Source organism: Manis javanica, chromosome 5 (genome assembly GCF_040802235.1).
Source record: "Manis javanica isolate MJ-LG chromosome 5, MJ_LKY, whole genome shotgun sequence".
NCBI lineage: Eukaryota > Metazoa > Chordata > Mammalia > Pholidota > Manidae > Manis > Manis javanica.
The window spans coordinates 111,265,890-111,289,524 of NC_133160.1; the positions used below are offsets into that span (position 1 = coordinate 111,265,890).

The following is a 23,635-nucleotide window of genomic DNA, read 5'->3' on the forward strand; positions in this document are numbered from 1 at the left end:
AATGGAATCAATTATGTACTTTGTAAAATATGAAACTACGCAACATTACTTTGTTGTCCCAGAGCATCATTATATCAGAACTTCTACATGTGCACGTCATTGACCACCACTGGGACCACAAGCGAATTCGACCAATTTGAGGTCAGCAGTGCCCAGACTGTCACATACAGAGAGTTGTTTATTTATGTAAGCAATCAGAATTCAGTAATTAAACTGCATACTAGATGATGTTTCACTTTATAAGCACTGAAGATCAATTTAGAAGTGAATTGCCAGTGATTGGGGACTAATAAAAAAACAATAAGGTTAACCAAAAGAAAAAAGAAAAAAAGATAGTTTGAGTGGAAAAAGATCAGAACATTGATTTGAGGCATGGAAAAAGCAGTCTTCTATTGGCTTCTTGTGTGACCTTCTTCTTGAAGTTGTGATTGCTCTGAAGACACCACTGATGGAAAAGAAGGGAAAGGAACATTTACTTTGAAGTGTCTTTTAAATGACCAGTTAGGAAGCTTTCTGAAGCACATTCTCAGCTTACACTGGCTTAGTGAATAAGGAAGTGCACTGACTCACACAACTAACAAGACAAGAGGGCACACATCAGGGTCAGTGTCAACCAAAGGTCTGCAGTATCATCAGGGCCATTGCTTCCCACTGCTTACAGTTCCCTTGGTTGTGTGTCCATCTACTGGCTTTTTATTAGGCCAGTTTTCCTAGGGTAGCAAGGTGGCTGCCAGCAGCCAGGACTACGCACTTTCTCATCTACATTGGGGAGAGGAGGGACTCCCCTTCCTTCCGATCATAAAACAGGCACTTCATACTACCTGGATTTTCACACTTTTGAAGAAAATGGCCAGTTAAGTCATGCACCACAATAATTCCAGCCCTGGAAAACGAGTCTGTGCCTGAATCAGTAACATACCCAGAGGTAGACCACTGAGAACTCACTCTAGAGCTAGGGAAAAAGTTGGTCCTACCCAGCCACATGGTTTCTATCCAAGGCAAGAGGGGTGACATGGGTACTATGGAGCAATCACGGTACTTTTTACTACCTTGTGCCAGACCAAAGCTGACCATCCGGGTGGGCTAGCCGGGCAGCTGCCTAGGGTGCCATTCCACAGGGAGCCTTCACCAGCACCGGCTCCGGATGGAGAAAGCTGCTCTGGGCCATCCTGTGGGACGGTCATCATGCTCCTTAAGCCTTGCATTTCTTTTCCTCATAGGAAAAAAATGGAAACTAGGGAGAGATGAATTCTCATAACACATGCATCTACCACCACTGTTACCTATTTTTTTTTATATTGTCTAAATATTATCTCCAATATATCGTAGCATGCTTTTCCCCAAAGTAATAGCTTGCTGTGCTAGTTGGCCTTATATTTTAGCACATTTAACTTCTATTCCAAAAATATTAATTTTCAGGACCATTTTTTCATTAGTATCATTTGGACCACATTCAAGTGAATGCTTAGAATGGCATTACTGTTGGATACTAAAAACATTTAAAATCATTAATAATGGTGAATGCTAAAATAAAAGCAAAATAGTTACAGTTACAAAGTACTTGTAGCAGGTACTCCTGGGTCACATTCCCTAAGCCCACTTCTGATCTCCAGTGATAATCACCTGAAACACCACCACTAGTCTTTCCATTTTCTATCTCAGGGCCTTTTGCAATCTGAAGCCACAGGTACCTATTTTGCTGGCAAGCAGAGCCAGGAAATGTTGTAGTGCTCAATAAATACTTGTTAAATAAATGAATGTTAGAGTATTATAGATTGCTATTCAACTGCCTTGTCAGTAGACAGACTCTCTTGTCAGCAGATGAACTGCAGGGTTGTGCATTGCTGTGAGGGGCATACATTGAGACGTAACAGTGCTGTACAGAAGAACTTTCTGCAGTGATGGAAGGATTCTGTATTAGGCTGACCAATACAATAGCACTACCTATATGTGGCTTTTGAGCACTTAAAAAGTGGCTAGAGTAAATAAATCTTAAATTAACTTGCATTTGAATTTAAATACCCACATATGTCTTATAGCTATCAAAGTGCATATCACAGGATAGAAAATGCCAAGTACCATCACAGAAGTCCTCTTACTCCCTGCCACACTCAGCTAGAGAAGTATTTATTTAGTACTCATTTATGGAAACACAAAATTATTAGCCTAGCTGGGTCCGCCCTATGACAGGTACTATACAAGACTTCTTTCACTTGACTCAAAGTCAAAACATAGCAAAAACTGGCAGGTGGAATCAAGAACTTTATGTGGTTACTTGGCTTGTGTTTATGATAAGCTCTGAGCACAGCTGGAGCTTCACTGCTGGATCTCTCTGTGTTGAGTTAGATAGAGAAGGTGAGTTAGAAATGTACGTGACAGTTTAAATACAGCCTTTCAGATTCACTTATGTTCAATTAAGAAAAAAATACTGCTTTAAAACAACCATTCATGTCTAGGAAAACATCTCTGACTACTTCAATTTATTATTTGAAAAGTCCTTTTTCCTAAAAAGTAAAAAGGAATATATGTTTTGTGTAGGGGTCAGTGTTCATGTTGCAAAGACTGAAACTCTGATTCAAAGTTTCTAAACTTTGCAAGCCCTGTTTCCTATCACAAATAATAAAAAAGCCTTTGTGGGCACATACCTTGCTCTGTGTGGTTTAACAGATAGGTCACAGGCAGGCATCAGCTGCTCAGAGGCTCTATTCTCAGCTCCCTCACTGAGTCAGTCTGACCTCAGAAAAGTTGGGGTAGATTTAGATCAAGGGGTCCTGGGTGCACAATCAAAATGTTCACTCAGAACCCAAACAGCAGCACTTTTGACTCTGCTTTGCTGAAACAGGTCAGGGTACAGCCACATACCGTCTTGACTAGTTCCCTGAGTTTTCTAAGGACCACCTTCTAACATCACTACCCAAGAGGCTCACCTTTCCTTCTTTTCTTCTCTGCATCTCTTTCTTTCCCCACCCTACTACTCCACAGTGGTTGCTTACATACCCACTCAGCCAACCAGATAATAGCAGGGTGACTGTGATATAATTTTAGATGTTGGAGGTCCAAGTGAATGAAATGCAGGCAGGTAAGTCTCAAATGCAGTCTCAGTACTTAAACCTGCTTGAAGAAGCTGAGCACATTTGTGACATTCTTTGTTTGAACCAAAAGATTCCATTTCTGCACAAAGGAATTACCCCAAGGACACGATGACACTTGATGCTCTGGACCCAAATGCTCGGTTTCACCACACTCCCTATAGCCCCCAAACCTAAATTCCACCTGGTTTCTACTTATCAAGGTTTCCCCTTGTAACCCCTGCTGGGTAAAATATGCTGTAGGTGCCAAGGTTTCCAAGTTTAGTAGTTGTGGCTCTTTGAGGGCTTGGAAAAGTCTGTCATTCCCATGCAGTCCAATAACTGTAGGGAAGGCGCAACATATACCTCAAGCCAATTTCTGAGGTCATAGTTTTTTTTTTCCTGTGGTGGTTTTTTTTTTTTTTGTTATCATTAATCTACAATTACATGAAGAACATTATGTTTACTAGGCTCCCCCTTTCACCAAGTCCCCCCCACAATCCCCATTACAGTCACTGTCCATCAGCATAGTAAGATGCTGTAGAATCACTACTTGTCTTCTCTGTGTTGCACAGCCCTCCCCATGCCCCCCCCAACATTATACATGCTAATCATAATGCCCCCTTTCTTTTTCCCTGCCTTTATCCCTCCCTTCCCACCCATCCTCCCCAGTCCCTTTCCCTTTGGTAACTGTTAGTCCATTCTTGGGTTCTGTGATTCTGCTGCTGTTTTGTTCCTTCAGTTTTTCTTTGTTCTTATAATCCACATATAAGTGAAATCATTTGGTATTTGTCTTTCTCCGCCTGGCTTATTTCATTGAGCATAATACCCTTCAGCTCCATCCATGTTGTTGCAAATGGTAGGATTTGTTTTCTTCTTATGGCTGAATAATATTCCATTGTGTATATGTACCACGTCTTCTTTATCCATTCATCTACTGATGGACACTTAGGTTGCTTCCTTTTAAAATATAGATTTTACAACTATGGCTTTACTCTAAGTGAACTGAGTTGCACCTGGAGGATTTTGAGCAGAAGAGTGACGAGGGAGACTGAACTTTGCAAGGCTCCCTCTGCTGCATTTGGATCTCCAAATATTACTCATCCATGTCATTTTCCATTGCTGTGTGCTGCCGATCTGGAGGGAAACATTCTTGGTCTGCCTGCTAGGCTCATTTCCCCTCCATCACCACTTAAAACAAGCTCTGTCCCTCCCTCTCTGCTTCCAGACCCTTCCTTACATGGATAACTGCTCTAACTCCCAACCCAAGATTGCCCCTTTTGGCTCACTTCACTGCAGTCAACAGAGCCAGACCTGGCTATCTCTTTGTTAACATCAACAATGTGTTATTAGTTTCTCATCTGAAAGCAGCACTGACCTCCGTATGTATTCTATTTGGCATAGAATTGTCACCTTTTCTCAGAGATCCCCAGGCCAGAGTGCCCCAAATCTGTCTGCCATCCCTCTCCACACTGGTTACCTTGACCCTGCTGAGCTTGTCACCTGTCTTGCCAATGGGTTTCAGTCACAGGAAAGTTCACTATGGATTCAGTGTGACCAAAGAAATTGACAGCAAAACATTCTTGGGGTGAAAGGGTTATACCCAGCTTTATTTCCAGGTGGCAGGTCAGTCACTAAAATCCCATTCATTCAGAGAGAGTCTGTATGCAGCAAGCCAGTCTCTGCCTCTGGGCCCCTCTGTCTGTAGAGCTGTCCTCCAGGCCTCTCTGCACAGTCATCCTGCACAACCATCCTCTGGGCCTCTGTCCCTGGCACTGCCACCACTCCAGCCTCTGCTCTGCTCTCCTGCAGCATTGCAGCCCTGCCACCATGTCACACCCAGAGCACTGGGAAGAGCTCTTTATAGAGTCAACGGCCATGTATTGCCCTCAGGTGTGCAGTGAGCTAGTCAGCCACAGCCAGGTGAGAATCCTGGCCACAGAAACTCTCATTTTAGCCACATCACCCCTGCTTCTCACCTCTACAGTGTCTGCTTCATAGGAAGTTCCCAAACTTTCTCATGTGAATCACTGCCTTTTGGTTATCACTTAGAAAAGAATAGCTGAACTAATTCATTATTGAAAAATAAACTTTTTGATAAATTACAGAAAACCTGAATGTAGGGAAAATGGAAGTTTCTATGACCAGGATCCTTACCTGACCCTAATCTACTTGTTCGCTGCACACATGCAATGGTATAATTGGCCCACTGTGTAAGTGCATGCTTACACACCTGTTGGCAATGAACCATTATTGTCTGTGTTGCTATATAAAGAGCTCCGCCCAGTCCTCTCCCCAGCTGGTGGAGACTGAGGCGGATTGCAAACTTGCCATATGCATATGGGATTCTAGCACTTGACCAGCCACTGCAAGAAAAAAGCTTGGTATAAACCCTTTTATCCCCAACATTCCATTGTCATTATTCAGTCTCATTGAGCTTGCCCGGAGCTGAAAATGCCCCTCTGACGTGACACTGGAAAATACAGATAGGCTTAAGTGGGAAGAGTATTTGCAGACATCTATAATCTCACTAACCTAACATAAATACATTTTCCAAAATTAGATATATGTAGAGTTTGTTTTACAAAATAATGACTATATATTTGTATTCTACTTTCTTTACTTCATATTATATAATAAATTATTTTTAGTGGCTACACAGGATTTCACTGAGTGGTTGTATCACTATCTAATAAATCTCCTACTTAAGCATTTTGAGTGTTTCCAGGTTTTTGATATTACAAACACACTAAAACAAATATCTATACATGAATATCTGAATGGATTTCTGATGATTTCATTCTATTAAATTGCCAGAAAGGGAATTATTGGGTTAAAGGTTAAAAGCATATTTAAGGCAGGTTGAGACACTTTAAATGAAGACTCTAAATCACAATGAGAGTGAAAAGAGTCACAGAGGATTGTCTAGTTGCCTGAGGATCCCTTGACCATGGGCTGAAAGTGAAGTTTGGGAGTGCATCCTAGAAACCCCCCATTAAGTAAAGTATTTAATCATTTAAACTGGTTTCTAAAAACCTGCATCTGCCACAGCATATTCATCAATGTTGATGTGGTAGCTTCAGCTATCCAGGATGGCAGATAGGTACACACCCCTGGCCTCATGCCATTGTTAGCTTCAAGTTCTCCTTTAAAATGAGCAATGGGTTCACCATGTAAAAACTTGTTCATTATGCTTCAGAAGATTGGAGACTGTTGAGAATTAGGCTTGGGGTGGATTAATGATAGTGCATTGAGTCCCCTATACAGAATTTTATTGTTGTTAACAACCATATGATCAATAAATATGAGAGATGCCCTCCAAAATAAATAAATAAATAAATAAATGAATGAATGAATGAATGAATAAATAAATAAATAAATAAAATAAAATGAGCAATGGGCACCAAGCAAAAATGTAATCACCTTCAGCACCCCTCAGCCCACTCAGTGAGACACCAAGTGACTTTTGCTCTATTCCTAATTAAATTCTGAGATTATACTAGATCTGACAAGCAGTTATTCACTGGAAATGAGAAAACTGTAAAGCACTAATACCATATAGATTCAGGGATAGGTAGGACAGCAAATTGCTCAGGTACTTGCAACATCAGCTAAACAAAGGGAGCAGGATTTTATGCACACATTACATTAGAGAACGAGGTGGTGATTTTTTTCCCTAAAATTTTGTACCAGAATCATCTTGTGATTCATTAATCTCCTACCCCTACAGACTGTCTTCAAAATACATACACCTGTGATGTAAACCAAACTACTTGTCTCTTGTTCAGATAAAGAAATGTAGATGTAGACAAATTATTTCATTTGTTCTAAATCATCTATTGGGCTGTATTTATTTCCTTCAACTTCTATTTGAGTGCTTTCTATGAGCCAGGCATTGTGCTTTGTTAGGAGAATTGCAAAGCTGATTAAGACTGAATCTCCAACCTTGAAGAAGGCCAAGTCTGGTTATGGAAACAAAGATTCAGATAGTGTGTCTGAATTTCCTTAGGAGCAATAAAGCAGCAATATATTACAAGGGAGGTAAGCTAACCAAAACCTTGAAGTCAACTTTTGTGGGTAGGCAAAACTACACACGTACCAGGAATCTGAAAATTGAAAAAAAAAAGATATATAAATGTGGATCTAATGAACAGAATCATTCTTACCATTGAACCCTAGGAATCAGATACATTTAAACCCAAATCAAAGTTTGTAAAGATGAATAACTACTCTTCATAAAAGCTTACAGTAAATATCAATTTCCATGCAATTAAAATCAGTGCCTTTGTAGCAGACTTGTAGACCCTGAGAAGTGACTGGTGGTTACCATGCAGAGGGTAAGGGGGATAAAAGGGCCAAAAAATTCTCAATCATAATATAAATTGGTCATGAGGATAGTAGTACAGCATGGAGAACATAGCCAATAACTCTGTAACATCTTCCTATGTTGACAGATAGTAACTGCCCTAGTGAGTGTGAGGATTTAATAATATGGGTAACTGTTGAACCACTATGTTGTATACTTGAAACCAATATATAAAAGTGTATATCAATGATACTTCAATAAAAAAATTAGTGCCTTTGTTCAGATCATAGAATACTGTCATACAAGGTGCTGGTTCAAGAAGAACAGATTGGGATGTGCATATCTGTTTATAATGCCGTAGGGAAATAATCAACACTAGCTAATTCAGTGATCAACTGCAGAGTTTGTGTGTTATCTAGACACTTCTTTTCCTTCTCCCTTTACTCTTACTCAGGCAGTTTGGCCTTCTCCATTGCTATTTCCTCCTTTCACATGGGCCTGTGAAGAGGTAGAAAGGTGAGATCAAACATCGGTATTGCTACTCCATAGTAGGTCCATAGAAGATAATACTGAAGTACATAAAATAATATAAATAACATTTGGAAGTTTTCAGGAAATTTTAATTGTCTTTGATACTTCCAGGACTTTTCACTTGAAGAATGGAAAATAAGGTACTGCAGTCACTAAATATGTATAATCCTGAGTTTTCCAAATTTTAATGTGTCTAATACCTATTCAAATGTAGGTGCTTGTCTTATATTTTTAGAGAGAGACCCAAAAAGTCCAGGGTTCACACTTAGCTTTAGAAAATTGAATGAATGTCGCATCATGGAACACTTTCCTGCAATAACGGTCCCTGCTGCTGGACGACTATCGAAGCAAATCCACTGATGAGAAGTAAATGGGAAGCAAAGCAGTGCGTATTTCCAGAGCTAGGAACACCCACCCTTTCAAGGCATTCAATCATTCTGACTTCGTTTCTATTTTTCAGGAAGTAAATGATGAAGAATGAATCATGTTAGGTCAATAGATGCTGGCGGGATCCGCAGATGCTTTTGCACATATTCCGACTTGATGGGTGCTGTCAAGAAGGCTGTCTTACAAAGGAGAGCCATAGCCAGCGAAGCTCTCCTGCCAGTGAAAAGGCAGTCTGCACTGGCTGGATCATCCACTTTACATTTTAGATCCATTTTTATTCATCATCATTTCTGATGCTGTCTCTGGTTGAAGAAACAAGGCTCAGCATTTTGGGATCACATAGCCATTTGAGTCAGCTGTCACAATACTGGTATGAGAGTTTCATATGTAAGCTGACACTTTACTCCTTCAAGGGAATGGTTCTTATTGTGCTGGATCAAAGAGTGACTTACTGGGTCACACACTGATTACTAGGACTCAGTGCTTTGTGACTCAAGTGCTCATCGCTATCCCTTGGAGCAATTCACTTCATGTGAGTTGGAGGTCCATCCAGCAGAATTCCTGCCTCAGCATTCTCTTGCAAAGTAAAATCTAGAACGTGTGCTTCCACTTCCCACTCATTCACTTTGTAATCTCCCTAAGAAGAAAGGGAATGCATTTTCTTTCCCCTACCTTGTTGAACTCTGACTTAATAATACTTACAGTGTTAATTATATGATTTCAACATCTCAAACTCAAAAAAGAATCAACACTCCCAAAATCTTGATGGTTGGGAGAAAAAGACTTCAAAACAAGTACTTACAGCGAATTCTTATGTTCAGCTAACTCTCCAGCTCTCCCCATTTCCTCTCTCCCTTGCTTCCTCTGCTACAAGGCAAGTACTTACTTTTTGAGCCTCTTCTGAAGCTGAGTGTGGCCATGTGACACGGTGCTGGCTAATGAGAGGTAAATGAAAGTAGGAGCCTATAAACATGCTTAATTATCTTCAGAGGAAAGGAGGATGGAAAAGTAGAAAGGAAAAAAAGAAAAAATCTTTCCCCTCACCCTGCATCTCTGCATATTCTTCTTCCTCTCGCCATCAATATCTGGGAGAATACACACACCCTCCCACAGTAAACATCTTCTTCCTCTCAACAACAGTATTTTGGGGAGAATACACACCCTCCCATAGCAAAAAGTCTCTCTGAGTAGACTTTCCTAGCATTCATCTTCTCCTGCCAAAGCTCTCTGTGTGGAATCTATCCCATTCCTGAGAGTCTTATGCTTGTGAGAGGTCGACCCTATTCCCGGATGTGGGCTTGTCCTCCTTGCTAAAGTGATTGGTTCAGATCAACCAGTTTGGGCAAATTTGAAATTCTCCTGGCCATAGGGTTTAGGCCAGGAACGGGCCCAGATAACTTTTGGTTCTCTCTCTCTTCTAAGAAAGCCTTCAAAGGCCACCCACACTTTCTCTTTCTGGATCTTACATTTTTCTGAAGTGAGGCCTGAAATTGCTGCCATCATTTTTCCACCAGGAAGGAAGCCAGGCTTGAAACCAGGCTGACACTATGGAACGCAGAACTGAAAGGTGAAACGAACTTTTTAAAGGACACTCTTGACACTAACACTTTCCCTTCTCTGAATTTTCCATGTATGTGAGCCAGTGAACTCCTTTATTATTTGAATTCAGTTTTCTGTTGCTGGACACCAAAAAAGTTTTAAAAAGAACACTCCCCATTATAAGGTCTCGCCTAGTACATCCTAAATATGTTCCTTAGCTGCCTCCTTCCCCCCTTTCCCAATTCATTTCCTATGTTCACGCTTTAGCGCTTCTCTCCTTGCTTTTACCAGATAGTACTCAGCAAATCTGACTTTCATTTGAATTTCTCCTTCATTCAGTCTGTTGATATACAGCCATCAGATGCTTATTTTAATATAGAAATCTGATTATCACAGTCCCTCACTCATGACTCTTCATGCATTCCCATTGTATGTAAGCTGAGATTTAAACCCCTGATCCTGGTATCCAAAGCCCTTTATGGTCAGGCTCCTGTTTGCCTGTCCAGTCTCACCACTAACCATCTCTCTGCTCCATCTCTCCCAAAAAACATATATAAGAACACATTGTATTCTTGAAATTCTGAACTACATTCAGTTCTTAGGTGACTGCTCATCTGGCACTCTCTTTGCTGGAATTCTAAAACTTTCCCACTGCTTGTCTAGTGGGTTAATTAATGTCCATCCTAGCTTAACCACTTCTGTGATGCTTACTCCAATTTCTCCATTTTATCCTTCCTTATTTTCATACAAGACCAAGTTCTTTGAAGGAAGGGACTGTGTTAATTCATATTTATAACCCTGTTGCTTAGTACTATCTGTCATGATAGTTCCTCTTTGTTTGATAAATGAATGATTACAAATCATAAATTAATGAATCAGATACAAAAGTTGAAATCTTACTTGGATTATTGGATCTTCTACATAGTAAACAGCTAATTTAAAAAATAAGCATTAAAAAGCTAAGCCTTTAAGATACCTCCTCCATGAGCTTTAGTCCCTGAGAGATATTTTCATGACTGTAGCAGACATTGTTTTTGAATTCCTGGAACACCCTCCTACTACCCACCTTCTTTCAGGACTATTCTCTGATCTTGACCAGGGAGATAGGTGATCCTGGCCAATTTTTTTCTCCCAAGTATTTGACTCTTGAACAGACACACCTAGGGCCTACCTAAGTAATCTGATGGAAACATATTTTATAATCATATCTGTGAGCTGCTGAGGCTGAGAAATCTGCAGCTGTCATGGTACTTGTCTTCTCCACAGCTTTCTAAAGTTTGGTTGTTCAGTTATATTCTATGGCCTACCTCTAGTATCCTTCCAATAAATCTCCCTAGTGGTTAGTTAGTCAGGCATGAGTCTATTTATTGTAATCACAGAATTTTAACTTATGGTATACTTCTTTGATAACATGCTAATTTAGGGCTCTCATACTATAAGGTAACATAAAGGAAAATGTATTATTTTTGACAAATAAAACAGACTATTTCCACATTTCCAGGAAATACCTAGTCTGGTGCTTGACATACAATAGATCAAGGAATATTTGCTGAATGAATATACTTCCAGGGGTGGGGAACTAGGGACTGATGATGTCATCACAGTCTTTGAGAGGTCTTTCAGCTGTTAATTACTCTATTTCTCCCATTCTTGCATTTAAAATTCAGTTAGTGAGCACATACTGTGCACTTGGTCTTCAAGGAGCTTCCAATCTAATTAGTTAAATCATAGAATTAAGAACAGACATAAATCCTGTCTTCATGGAATTCACAGTCTAGCTCTTAGAGGTAAGTTGTTACAGTACAATAAAATACAATGCAGTAAGTATTAATACTAGGTAAGCAGATGGTACAATAATTGTTCACAGAAGTAGCACCTAACTCAGATTTTGCCATTAGGAAAGATTTCCTGGAACAAGTGAAATCTAGGCTGAGACCTGAGCAGAAGTTTACCTGGCACAGTGGTGGGGAAGGATTTTTCCAAGCAGAAGCCACAACATATACAAAGGCTAAGAAGAGAATGCCTGATATCTTTGGAAACAAAAATTTAGAGTGTGTTGAGTGAGATGAGACTAGTGAGGTAATCTCAGCCTATTATCATGGGTCTTTAAAGGCTCAGACAATGTGGAATCAACCAAGGGTCTTAAATAATGGAGTGATACAGTCATACATGCCACATTAACTGCAGTGAGGCAATGGGTACAAAAGATAAACTCTGCAGAAAGGAAAACAACTTAGAGCTGTGCTGTCCAATATTATAGCAATAGTCCCATGTGGCTACTGAGCTCTTCAAATATGGCTAGTACAAAGAGAGATGGCTGAAAGGGTAAAATACACACTGGAATTCAAAGACTTAGTGTAAAAATAACAGTGTAAAACAAAAATTGATACATATATATATATCAATAATTTTATAGTGATTATATGTTGAAATAATATTTTGGATAAATTGGGCTAAATAAAACATTATGAAAATTAATTACACCTGTTTTGTCTTATTTTTTTTAATGTGGCTATTAGAAAATATTAAATATATGATGGTTTTGTGGCTTGTATTATATTTCTATTGAACGGTGCTGAGTTAGACTTACTTTAACAATCTATGTAAGATGATGAAGGCTTAAACTAAGGTGCAATCTAAGTGGAGTGGGCCTCTTTAAGAGATAAACAGAACTAGGATAGTTAGATCATGCTGATGGCTGGATGAGAAAGGAGAAATGGAGTGGCGAGAGTTAAGGATGGCTCCTGGGTGTCCTGCTTGGGCAAGTGAGTAGATACTAGTGATCTTCAATGAGAGAGGAGAGAAGCAGACTTAAGAGGAAGATACTGAATTCAGCTTTGGATAATTGGATTTGAGGGCCTCAATACCGTGTGGAAAGTTGGGTAGGTAGATGTACATGTGGATGTGGAGCTCAGGAGACAGAGCTGGTGGATTTACATATTTGGACATCATCAGACTACAAGCGTTACTTAAAGTTTTGGGTACAAATGAGAGTGCCCTGAGAGAGAACTGAGGCGCAACCTGCCGCAAACACAGACTTCATATGCTGTTATGCAAATACTGACATATACTCTAAGGTAGTGTTTACCAGTGTTTTGCAAAACATTATACCCACAAGATACTCCTAAGAGAAAAACTGTTCTGTGAAAAATATTGGGGAAAATGCTGCCCACTTGAGATCATAATACACACTAACATATTAATATATTAAAAGCTATTGATAGTAAAGAAACTTCTTTAGCATTTTCATCATATTTGACCACAGAAACCTTCCTTCTTCCCTAACACTTATTAATATCTTAAGAGACATAAGGAACACATTTTGAGAAGTGACTTTTATGGTAATATAACTATTTAATAGGATAAGAGGTCAAATAGAATTATATCAAATCTATGGTGCCCTTTAGGGCAGATTTTTAAAGAAATTACTTTGTCATTTCTGTCAAATAGTTATATTTTCCATATCTAGGTTGTTCTATGCAAGCCTACACATATTTGGGGACATTTTAATGCTTTCTAGAATTTAAAGTGCTCAAATTAAAATACCAGATCTTCTATAGGTAGGTTACTTTCAGTGCTAAAGAACTTGTAAGCTTAAACAAAGAAAATTCTTGTTTATGTCTGAATATGGGATATCTGATGACCTAATAAAAGATTATCTCATGAAAACAAAGTTTGAAGGACAAAACAATTTTCTAAGGCACCCATTAAAATTGAGAAGAAGCACAAAGCTGTGGGATTTTTTTCTTGTAAACTGCTTATTTAGTTGAAAAATGTGCAAGCTACTCTAATTTAGATTACTTATAGTGCCTTTGGTGTGTTGATTCAGAAAATGAGTTGGGTAATAACACACCTTATAAGACGCAGCAGATGGCACAACAATTTCCCTTGCTTAGCAACTAAAATGTCATCCACTATGGACACTGTGTAGATTTCCATACTAATGTACAGTATTAGAACATTTAACAATAGGAAGCCCAACTCCTATAGTCACGGATCTAGGTATAAGAATCAGGTGTTACATAAAAAACAACAGGCCATATCTAAACAAAAAAGTTCAGACTTAATTTTTAAATTTTCTTTGGATTTAAGGTATTTTGAAATGCCATCATTTTTAAAACCACCTTAAAACTTGAATCATGATCAGACATTAACTATACTTATCATTTGTCAATATATACAAATATTGAATCACTATGCTCTGTTGTACCCAACATGTTCATCAGAAACATGTTGTATGGTATTTATACCTTAATTAAAAAAAGAAAGCCTGAATCACCACATCACTTTGTCTTTATAAAGTATATTTTAAAGAAGATGCTGAATAAGTTGGATCTTATTTTTCCTTAAAAAATTCCTGCACCATAGCTGGGGAGTTAGGAGAGAAAGGAAAAGTACTGGACAAAAAATATCTGGCTATTGGACTACCTGATTGACATTGAATATGTACTTAACCAAGTCTCTGTTTCTACATTAGTAAATTAGTAATAATGTCAGTCCTGCCCATCTCACATATTAAACATATTAAGTAATAATACATATGGTTATCATAAGGACCAAAACAACAGATTCCCCTAGAATGTAACCTCCACACAGGCACAGATTTTCATCTTTTTTTGGTTCGCTGCTCTATTTTTTAATACGTAGAAAGCTACCTGATACATAATAATCACTCAATAAATGCTATGAAAATGTTTTGAATATTAGAGAGATGTATTTTATGTAAGGTATCACTAAACTATGGAAGACAAAAAGGCATAAAGAGGGTGTGGGACTTGCTCAAGTTATTTCTTAAGTCATATGTTAAGTCAAGAATTAAGACTGGATTTTTGAGGCCTAGACATTTTATCTGGCCATTCAAAAAATTATTTAGAGTGCATATATTATGCCAGGCATAGTGCTAGGTACTGGACATATGTGGTAAAAAAAAAAACACATGAGTAAGACAGGGGACATAAGACATTAAATAAATGAACACACAAATGAATTGTAATAAGTGCTATGAAGAAAGAACAGCTTTTTGTTTGTTGAGGGGTGTGAGCTCTTTATATATTTTGGATGTCAACCCCTTATCAGATATGTAATTTATGAATATATTCTCCCATACTGTAGGATGCCTTTTTGTTCTATTGATGGTGTCCTTTGCTGTACAGAAGCTATTCAGCCTGATATAGTTCCACTTGTTCATTTTTGCTTTTGTTTCCCTGGACGGGCAGATATGTTAATGAAGAAGTTGCTCACATTTATGTCCAAGAGATTTTTGCCTATGTTTTTTTCTAAGAGTTTTATGGTTTCATGACTTACCTTCAGATCTTTGATTCATTTCAAATTTACTTTTGTGTATGGGGTTAGACAGTGATCAAGCAACAGATTTCTGTGTGTTAATTTTGTATCCTGCAACTTTGCTGAATTCAGATATTAGTTCTAGTAGGTTTGGAGTGGAGTCTTTAAGGTTTTTTATGTACAATATCATGTCTCTGCAAATAGTGACAGTTTGACTTCTTCTTTACCAATCTGGATTCCTTGTATTTCTTTTGTCTGACTGCCATGGCTAGGACCTCCAGTTCTATGTTGAATAGAAGCGGGGAGAGTGGGCATCCCTGTCTTCTTCCTGGTCTTAGATGAAAAGCTTTCAGCTTCTCGCTGTTAAGTATGATGTTGGCTGAGGGTTTGAATATTAGAGAGATGTATTTTATGTAAGGTATCACTAAACTATGGAAGACAAAAAGGCATAAAGAGGGTGTGGGACTTGCTCAAGTTATTTCTTAAGTCATATGTTAAGTCAAGAATTAAGACTGGATTTTTGAGGCCTTTATTATGTTGAGGTACCTGCCCTCTATACCCATTTTGTTGAGAGTTTTTATCATGAATTGATGTTGAATTTTGTCAAATGCATTTTTAGCATCTATGGGGATGATCATGTGGTTTTAGTCCTTTTTGTTGATGTAGTGGATGATGTTGATGGGTTTTCGAATGTTGCACCATCGTTGCATCCCTGAGATGAATCCCACTTGATCATGGTGTATGATCCCCTTGATGTATTTTTGAATTGATTTCTGCTAATATTTTGTTGAGTATTTTTGCATCTATGTTCATCAGAGATATTGGTCTGTAGTTTTCGTTTTTTGTGGTGTTTTGCCTGGTTTTGGTATTAGAGTGACACTGGCTTCATAGAATGAGTTTGGAAGTATTCCCTCCTCTTCTATTTTTTGGAAAACTTTAAGGAGAATGGGTATTATGTCTTCTCTATATGCCTAATAAAATTCAGCAGTGAATCCATCTGGCCTGGGGGTTTTGTTCTTGGGTAGCTTTTTGATTACCAATTCAATTTTGTTGCTGGTAATTGGTCTGTTTAGATTTTCTGTGTCTTCCTTGGTCAGTCTTGGAAGGTTGTATTTTTCTAAGAAGTTGTCCATTTCTTCTAGGTTACCCAGCTTGTTAGTATATAGATTTTCATAGGATTCTCTAACAATGCTTTGTATTTCTGTGGGGTCCATCATGATTTTTCCTTTCCCATTTCTGATTCTTTTTATGTGTGCAGATTCTCTTTTTCTCTTAATAAGTCTGGCTAGGGGTTTGTCTATTTTGTTTATTTTCTCAAAGAACCAGCTCCTGCTTTTGTTGATTTTTTTCCATTGTTTTATTCTTCTCAATTTTATTTATTTTTTCTCTGATCTTTATTATGTCCCTCCTCCTCCTTACTTTGGGCCTCATTTCTTCTCCTTTTTCCAGTTTCAATAATTGTGACTTTAGACTATTCATTTGGGATTGTTCTTCCTTCTTTAAATAGGCCTGGATTGCTATATTCTTTCCTCTTAGAACTGCCTTTGCTGCACCCCACAAAAGTTGGGGCTTTGTGCTGTTGTTATTTGTCTCCATATATTGCTTGATCTCTGTTTTAATTTGGTCATTGATACATTGATTATTTAGGAGCATGTTGTTAAGCCTCCATGTGTTTGTGAGCCTTTTTGTTTTCTTTGTACAATTTATTTCTAGTTTTATACTTTTGTGGACTGTGAAGTTGGTTGGAAGAATTTAAATCTTCTTGAATTTACAGAGGCTCTTTTTGTGGCCTAGTATGTGATCTATTCTGGAAAATGTTCCATGTGCACTTGAGATGAATGTATCCTGCTGCTTTTGGGTGTAGAGTTCTGTAGATATATGTTAGGTCCATCTGTTCTAGTGTGTTGTTCAGTGCCTCTGTGCCCTTACTTATTTTATGTCTTGTTGATCTGTCCTTTGGAGTGAGTGGGGTGTTGAAGTCTCCTAAAATAAATGCATTGCATTCTAGTTCCTCCTTTAATTCTGTTAGTATTTGTTTCACATATGTTGGTGCTCCTGTGTTGGGTGCATAGATATTTATAATGGCTATATCCTTTTGTTGGACTGACCCCTTTATCTTTATGTAATGTCCTTCTTTATCTCTTCTTACTTTCTTTGTTTGGAAGTCTATTTTGTCTGATACTAGTACTGCAATACCTGCTTTTTTTCTCCCTATTGTTTATATGAAATATCTTTTTCCATCCCTTCAGTTTTAGTCTGTGTATGTCTTTGGGTTTAAAGTGAGTCTCTTGTAGGCAGCATATAGATGGGTCTTGTTTTTTTATCCATTCTATTACTCTGTGTCTTTTGATTGGTGCACTCAGTGCATTTACATTTAGGTTGATTATTGATAGATATGTACTTATTCCATTGCAGGCTTTGGATTCATGGTTACCAAATGTTCAAGGGTAGCTTCTTTACTATCTAACCATCTAACTTAACTCTCTTATTAAGCTATTATAAACACAGTCTGATGTTTCTTTATTTCTGTTCCTTCTTATTCTTCCCTTTTTATATGTCTGCTTTCTTTGGTGTGTTTTTATTTTCTCTGGTATCATCTATTTAGCCTTAGGAGTGCTTCCACCTAGAGCAGTCCCTTTAAAATATCCTGTAGAGGTGGTTTGTGGAGACAAATTCCCTCAATTTTTGCTTGTCTGGAAATAGTTTAATCCCTCCATCAAATTTAAATGGTAATCATGCTGAATACAGTATTATTGGTTCAAGGCCCTTCTGTTTGATTACATTAAATGTATCATGCCATTCTCTTCTGGCCTGTAAGGTTTCTGTTGAGAAGTCTGATGATAGCCTGATCGGTTTTCCTTTGTAGGTGATCTTTTTTCTCTCTCTGGCTGCCTTTAATACTCTTTCCTTATCTTTGATCTTTGCCATTTAATTATTATATGTCTTGGTGTTGTCCTCCTTGGGTCCCTTGTGTTGGGAGATCTGTAGGCTTCCATGGTCTGAGAGACTGTTTCTCTACCCCACTTGGGGAAGTTTTCAGCAATTATTTCTTCAAAGGCACTTTCTATCCCTTTGTCTCTCTCTTTTTCTTCTGGTACCCTTATAATGCAAATATTGTCCCATTTGGATTGGTTACAGAGTTCTCTTAATATTCTTTCATTCCTGGAGATCCTTTTATCTCTCTCTGCCTCAGCTTCTCTGTATTCTTGTTCTCTGATTTCCATTCCATTAACAGTCTCTTGCACCTCATCCAGTCTGCTCTTAAGACCTCCTATTGATTTTTTCATTTCTGTTATCTCCCTCCAGACTTCATCCCTTAGCTCTTGCATATTTCTCTGCAGGTCCATCAGCATGGTTGTGACTTTTATTTTGAATTCTTTTTCAGGAAGATTGGTTATCTCTATCTCACCAGGCCTTCTCTCTGGTGTTGTCTGAGTGATTTTTGACTGGACCAAATTCTTCTGTCTTTTCATGGCAATAGAAGTGGTTGCAGGCAGGTACACATGTGTCAACTGGGAGAACAAATTCCCTTTCCTTTTGTTCCATGGGAGTCAGCTGTGGGGTCCTGCTCACAGTCTCGATCTCAGATTTTACTTTTCTGTTTCTCTAATAACTAGTACAACATGCAACGTGTGTCTGTGCTCCCAGTGCAGATTAACTAGGGCTGGCTATTTAGCAGTCCTGTGCTCCCACTTTCTCCCCACTCTAATTCTTTTCCTCCCGCTAGTGAGCTGGGGTAGGGGGAGGGTTCAAGTCCCGCCAGGTCACAGCTTTGTATCTTACCCTTTTCGTGAGATGCTGAGTTCCCACAGATATAGATGTAGCCTGGCTGTTGTACTGTATCTTCTGGTCTCTCTTTTAGGAATAGTTGAATTGGTTGTATTTTCAAAAACATATATGGTTTTGGGAGATTTCCACCACCCTACTCATGCCACCATCTTGAGCCCCTATTCACTCATTCTTCTCATTTTACTTCTCACTGAAATCTCAGTATTTGTTGATATTAACAGTAACATTTGGCTTTAAGTCTCAAACATGCCTTTAAAATTATATACTATCTATAAACCAAACTCATACCATGACTTACTTTAAGTAGGCACTCAAAGGGTTTTGTTGTGTTGAATTTTACTCTTTTAGAATATTGAGTTATCATTAGTATACCCAAACTAACTTTATTTTCCAATGAGAATGCATACTGTTAAGTGATTAGCTTTTTCATTGAAAAAGGATTTTTTCCAACTAAAGATTTGTAAAGGAAGGCTTTATTATTCCTTTGATTTATCAATAAATCCACTGAGATGACTTGACAATTCTGCCCACTTTGAATGGTTAATTTAGGCTTTTACTCTGTGAAAAACTGTTTTTTATCTTGCAGGCAATCTTGATAGAAGAGAAAGAGTTGAAATCAACCATTTCTTTTTAAATGAACATAAAGGGAACATTGTATTTTGGATTAAAGAACAACTACTGGTAAATATGCTCTCTTAGCCTGACATGGTTGACAACTAGAATTTAAGGTCAGATATTTCCAATCACCAGTAACTTTATGAAGCTTTAAAAAGTAGTAATAAAGGCAGGTGCATTTTATTAAACTAGTTAAGAGTAAAATATAATCAAGCCTTTGTGGAAAATACTGGATTTAGATGAGAAGACTAGTGAAAGTAGACAAAAATGGATTTAAATACCCATTAGAAAAAGTGTGATAAATTTTTTACAGTATCTTTTAAGTGTTAAGTTTTCAAAACCTTTCTGTTCAGTACAATAATTTTGTACTCTAACGAACTAAAATTTTCAGTCTTGAATAACTTTTCCCCAGAATTATTAATTTCTTTTTAAATCTGCTTTACTGAGGAATAACTTAGTAAACTTAGTAAACATACAGTCTTGTCTTCTATAACTCAGCTTAAGTATTCCTAAATATCACAGTGCTATACAAATTCCCAAAATAATGAACAAAGGGCCCAGGGAAAAATGGGGTTAGGAAAATAATAGTCAAAGACTATGTCATGACACACTAAAAGGAGATGTTACCTAATAAAAAGGTAACACATTTGAACAACTTTGAAACATAAAACAGACATTTATAGAACATTCTACTCAATAAAGCAGAATATACATTCTTCTCAAGTGTGTATGGATAGACCATATACTATAGGTCATAAAACAAACCTCAAAAAACTTAAAAGGATTGAAATCCATACAAATTATGTTCTCCAACTATGACAATTGAGTGAAATTATAAACAGGTAACAAGTAAATTTGGGAAATTAATAAATATGAAGAAATTAACATACTACTCAATTACCAATGGGTCAAAGAAGAAATTTAAGAGAAATAGGAAAATACTTTGAGATGAATGAAAATACAACATACCAAAATTTATGGGATGCTAAAGCAGCACTTAAAGGAAAATTTAGTTTTAAATGCCTGCATTAAAAAAGAAAAAAAATCAAGTCAATAACCTAACATTACACCTAAGACACTAGACAAAGGTGTTAATTAAATCTAAAACAAGTAAAGGAAGAACATAAAATTATAGCAGTCATAAACCAAACAGAGAATAGAAAAACAATAGAGACAACTAATAAACCCAAAATTTGGTTCTCTGAAAAGATCAACTTGACAAAGTTTAACCTAGAGTATCCCAGCAAAGAAGATTCAAATTACTAAAATCAGAAATGAAAAAGGAAACATTACTAACAACCATACAGAAAGGGATAACAGGAACAGATTAGCGGTTGCCAAAGGCCAGAGACAGGGGATTAGGCAAAATGGCTGAAGGGGTCAAAAGGTAGAAACTTCCAGTTATAATATGAGTAAGTCCTGGAGACATAATGTACAGCATAGTAACTATAGTTAACAATACTGTATTATATATTCAAATGTTGCTAAGAGTACATCTTAAAACTTTGCTACAAGAAAAAAAACTACCTACGCATGATGATGGATGCTGACTAAACATTGCAGTAATCATTTTGCAATATATACAAGTAGTAAATCATTATGTTGTATACCTAAAACTAGTAATGTTATATATCAATTTCATGTCAACTTTTAAAAATATTCCACTAAAAACAAAAACAAAAAACTTTCACCTCCACTGGCTCTTTGCAGAAATTGACAAACTCATTCTACAATTTGTATGGAAATTTAAAGACTCAAAATAGCCAAAACAATCTTAAGGGCAAAGCTGTAGAAATCATACTTCTCAATTTCAAAACTTACTACAAACCTATAGTAATCAGGACAGAGTGGTATCGGCAAAAGGACAGACATATAGATCAATGGAATAGAATTAAGTGCATAAATAAAACCTCACAGATATAGTCACTTGATTTTCAACAATGGTGCCAAGAGAGAAATGGTGCAATGAGAAAAAGGATCGCCTTTTCAATAAATGGTGCTGGGACAACCAAATATCCATATGGAAAGGAATGAAATTGGCCCCCTATTCACACAATATAAATATATAACTAAAAAAAAAAAGAACCAAAGACCTAATAAGGAACTTGTATCTAAACATATATAAAGACCTCTTACAAATCAATAATAGACAACCCAATTTTACAGTGGGTAAAGAATTAAAATATGCATATCTCCAATAGAAGAAATACAGGTATCCAGTAAGCACATCTTTAGCTATTGGGGAAATGCAAATCAAAACCACAATAAGACACCAATTCACACCCACTAGGATAGCTATAATTAAAAAGACAGATAACAACAAGTGTTGGTGAGGATGTGAAGAAATAGGAAAACTCACACACTGCTGGAAGGATTATAATATGATGCAGCCACCTCGGAAAACAAACCAGTATGTCCTCTAAACTTTACCACTTGTCCAGCCATTCCACAGCTAGGTAAATACCCAGGAGAAATGCAAAAACTCCCCAAACAGAAACTTCTACACAAATGTTCATAGCATCATTGTTCAAAATAGCCAAACAATGGAAGCAATCCAAACGTCCATCTAGTGATATAAAGAAAATGTAATGTAGCCATACAATAGAGTATCATTTAACAATAAAAATAAATATTTTAAAAAGTTAAACTTAACTGATTTGATTGTATATTGAAATTTGACTATTTAAGATAAAAATAAAATTTATAGGTATCTTTCCAACTGTTAGCGAAGAATGAAGAAAACAATCAAAAACACTTAATGACCAAGTTTCCTTAACAGAATTACATGATGCCTTAAATACATAATAGCAATAGTTTACTAGAAAACCAAAATAAAACTCAAATAAATAAAATCAAATCCAAATTTTAAAAATAAATAAGTACTGATCTACAACACAGATAAGCCTTAAAAACATTGTGCTAAGTAAAACAGTCACAAAACATGGCATATTATATGATTCCATTTATATGAAATGTCCAAAACCAGCAATTTAATAGAGACAAAAACTAGTTTAGAGGTTTCCCAGAACTGAGAGAAGGTACAATAGGAAAATGAAGAGTGAATGGACAGGAGATTTCTTTTTGGGGTTATGAAAATATTTTCAAATTGTGGTGATGGTTGCATAACTCTGAGTATACCAAAAAAATGTACATGCTAAATGAGTGAATTTTATGGCATGTGAATCATATCTTTAAAAATTTTTGCTATAAGTTTTCAATTAAAAATAAAACTCACAAATAAGAAAGAAAAATAAATGGATCAAAAGCTGCCTTTTGAAAAAGATTGATAATAAATTACTAGCTTAGAAGAATCAAGAAAAAAACAGAGGAGACACAAATTACCGGCATAGAAATCAAAGAAGGGCATCACCATAGATACTATAGATATTAAAAGGATAATAAAGAATATTGTAAACATATTTATTGCAAAAAAATTGACAGTTCAACACAGAGACCAATTCCTTGATGGCCAAATTTATAAAGCCAAAACTGGCACAAAAAGAAATACATTTTTAAAATACCTCAATAGCCCTCTTTCATTTGAATAAATGGAATTAGTAATTTAAAATACTTCCACAAAAAAATACCATAGTTCCAGATAGACTCAATAATGAATTTTACCCAACATTTGAGGAAGACAAAGTTATTTTACAGAAATTTTTAGAAAACAGAGAGAGTACATCTCAACCCATTTGGAATCCAGCATTACCCTCATACTGCAAGTTAATCTATTACAAGAAAAGAAAATTAAAGACCAATATATCTCTTGAACATAGTTCGAAAAGTTCCTAAAAAAATGTATCAAATCTAATCTTTCTGAGAGAAGTGGGGGTGGGGGTGGGGGAAGATGGCGGCATGAGAAGTGAGGCAGAAACCTCCTCACAAAACCACATATAATGTGAAAATAGAGCAAATACAACTAATCCTGAAAGAACGATCCAAATACTGCAGAACAGACTGCTTACTTCTGGGGAAAAGAGAAGACATCCAAGAAAAGGGTAAAATAGCAAAGCCATGATCCAGCAGACCTCAAGCCCTCCCACAACCATAGCTCACAGGCAGAAGGAAGAGAAACAGAGTAGGTGATTAGAAGCCCAGGGCTGCTAAACACTCAACC

At 37.1% G+C, this 23,635-nt stretch overlaps 1 protein-coding gene across 2 annotated transcripts in view; it reads right to left on the reverse strand.

Annotated features, from left to right (window-relative positions):
* Positions 1 to 248: 248 nt before the first annotated feature.
* MRPL1 (mitochondrial ribosomal protein L1) overlaps positions 249 to 23,635 on the reverse strand; it is a 145,574-nt gene continuing 122,187 nt past the window's right edge. Inside the window, exon 9 of one of the 2 annotated variants that reach the window (XM_073237420.1) lies at positions 249 to 445. In XM_073237420.1, coding sequence (XP_073093521.1) covers positions 390 to 445 — 56 coding nt within the window. In that variant the 3' untranslated portion in view covers positions 249 to 389. The remainder of the gene's footprint in view (positions 446 to 23,635) is intronic. The other variant, XR_012131707.1, reaches the window with a different exon arrangement.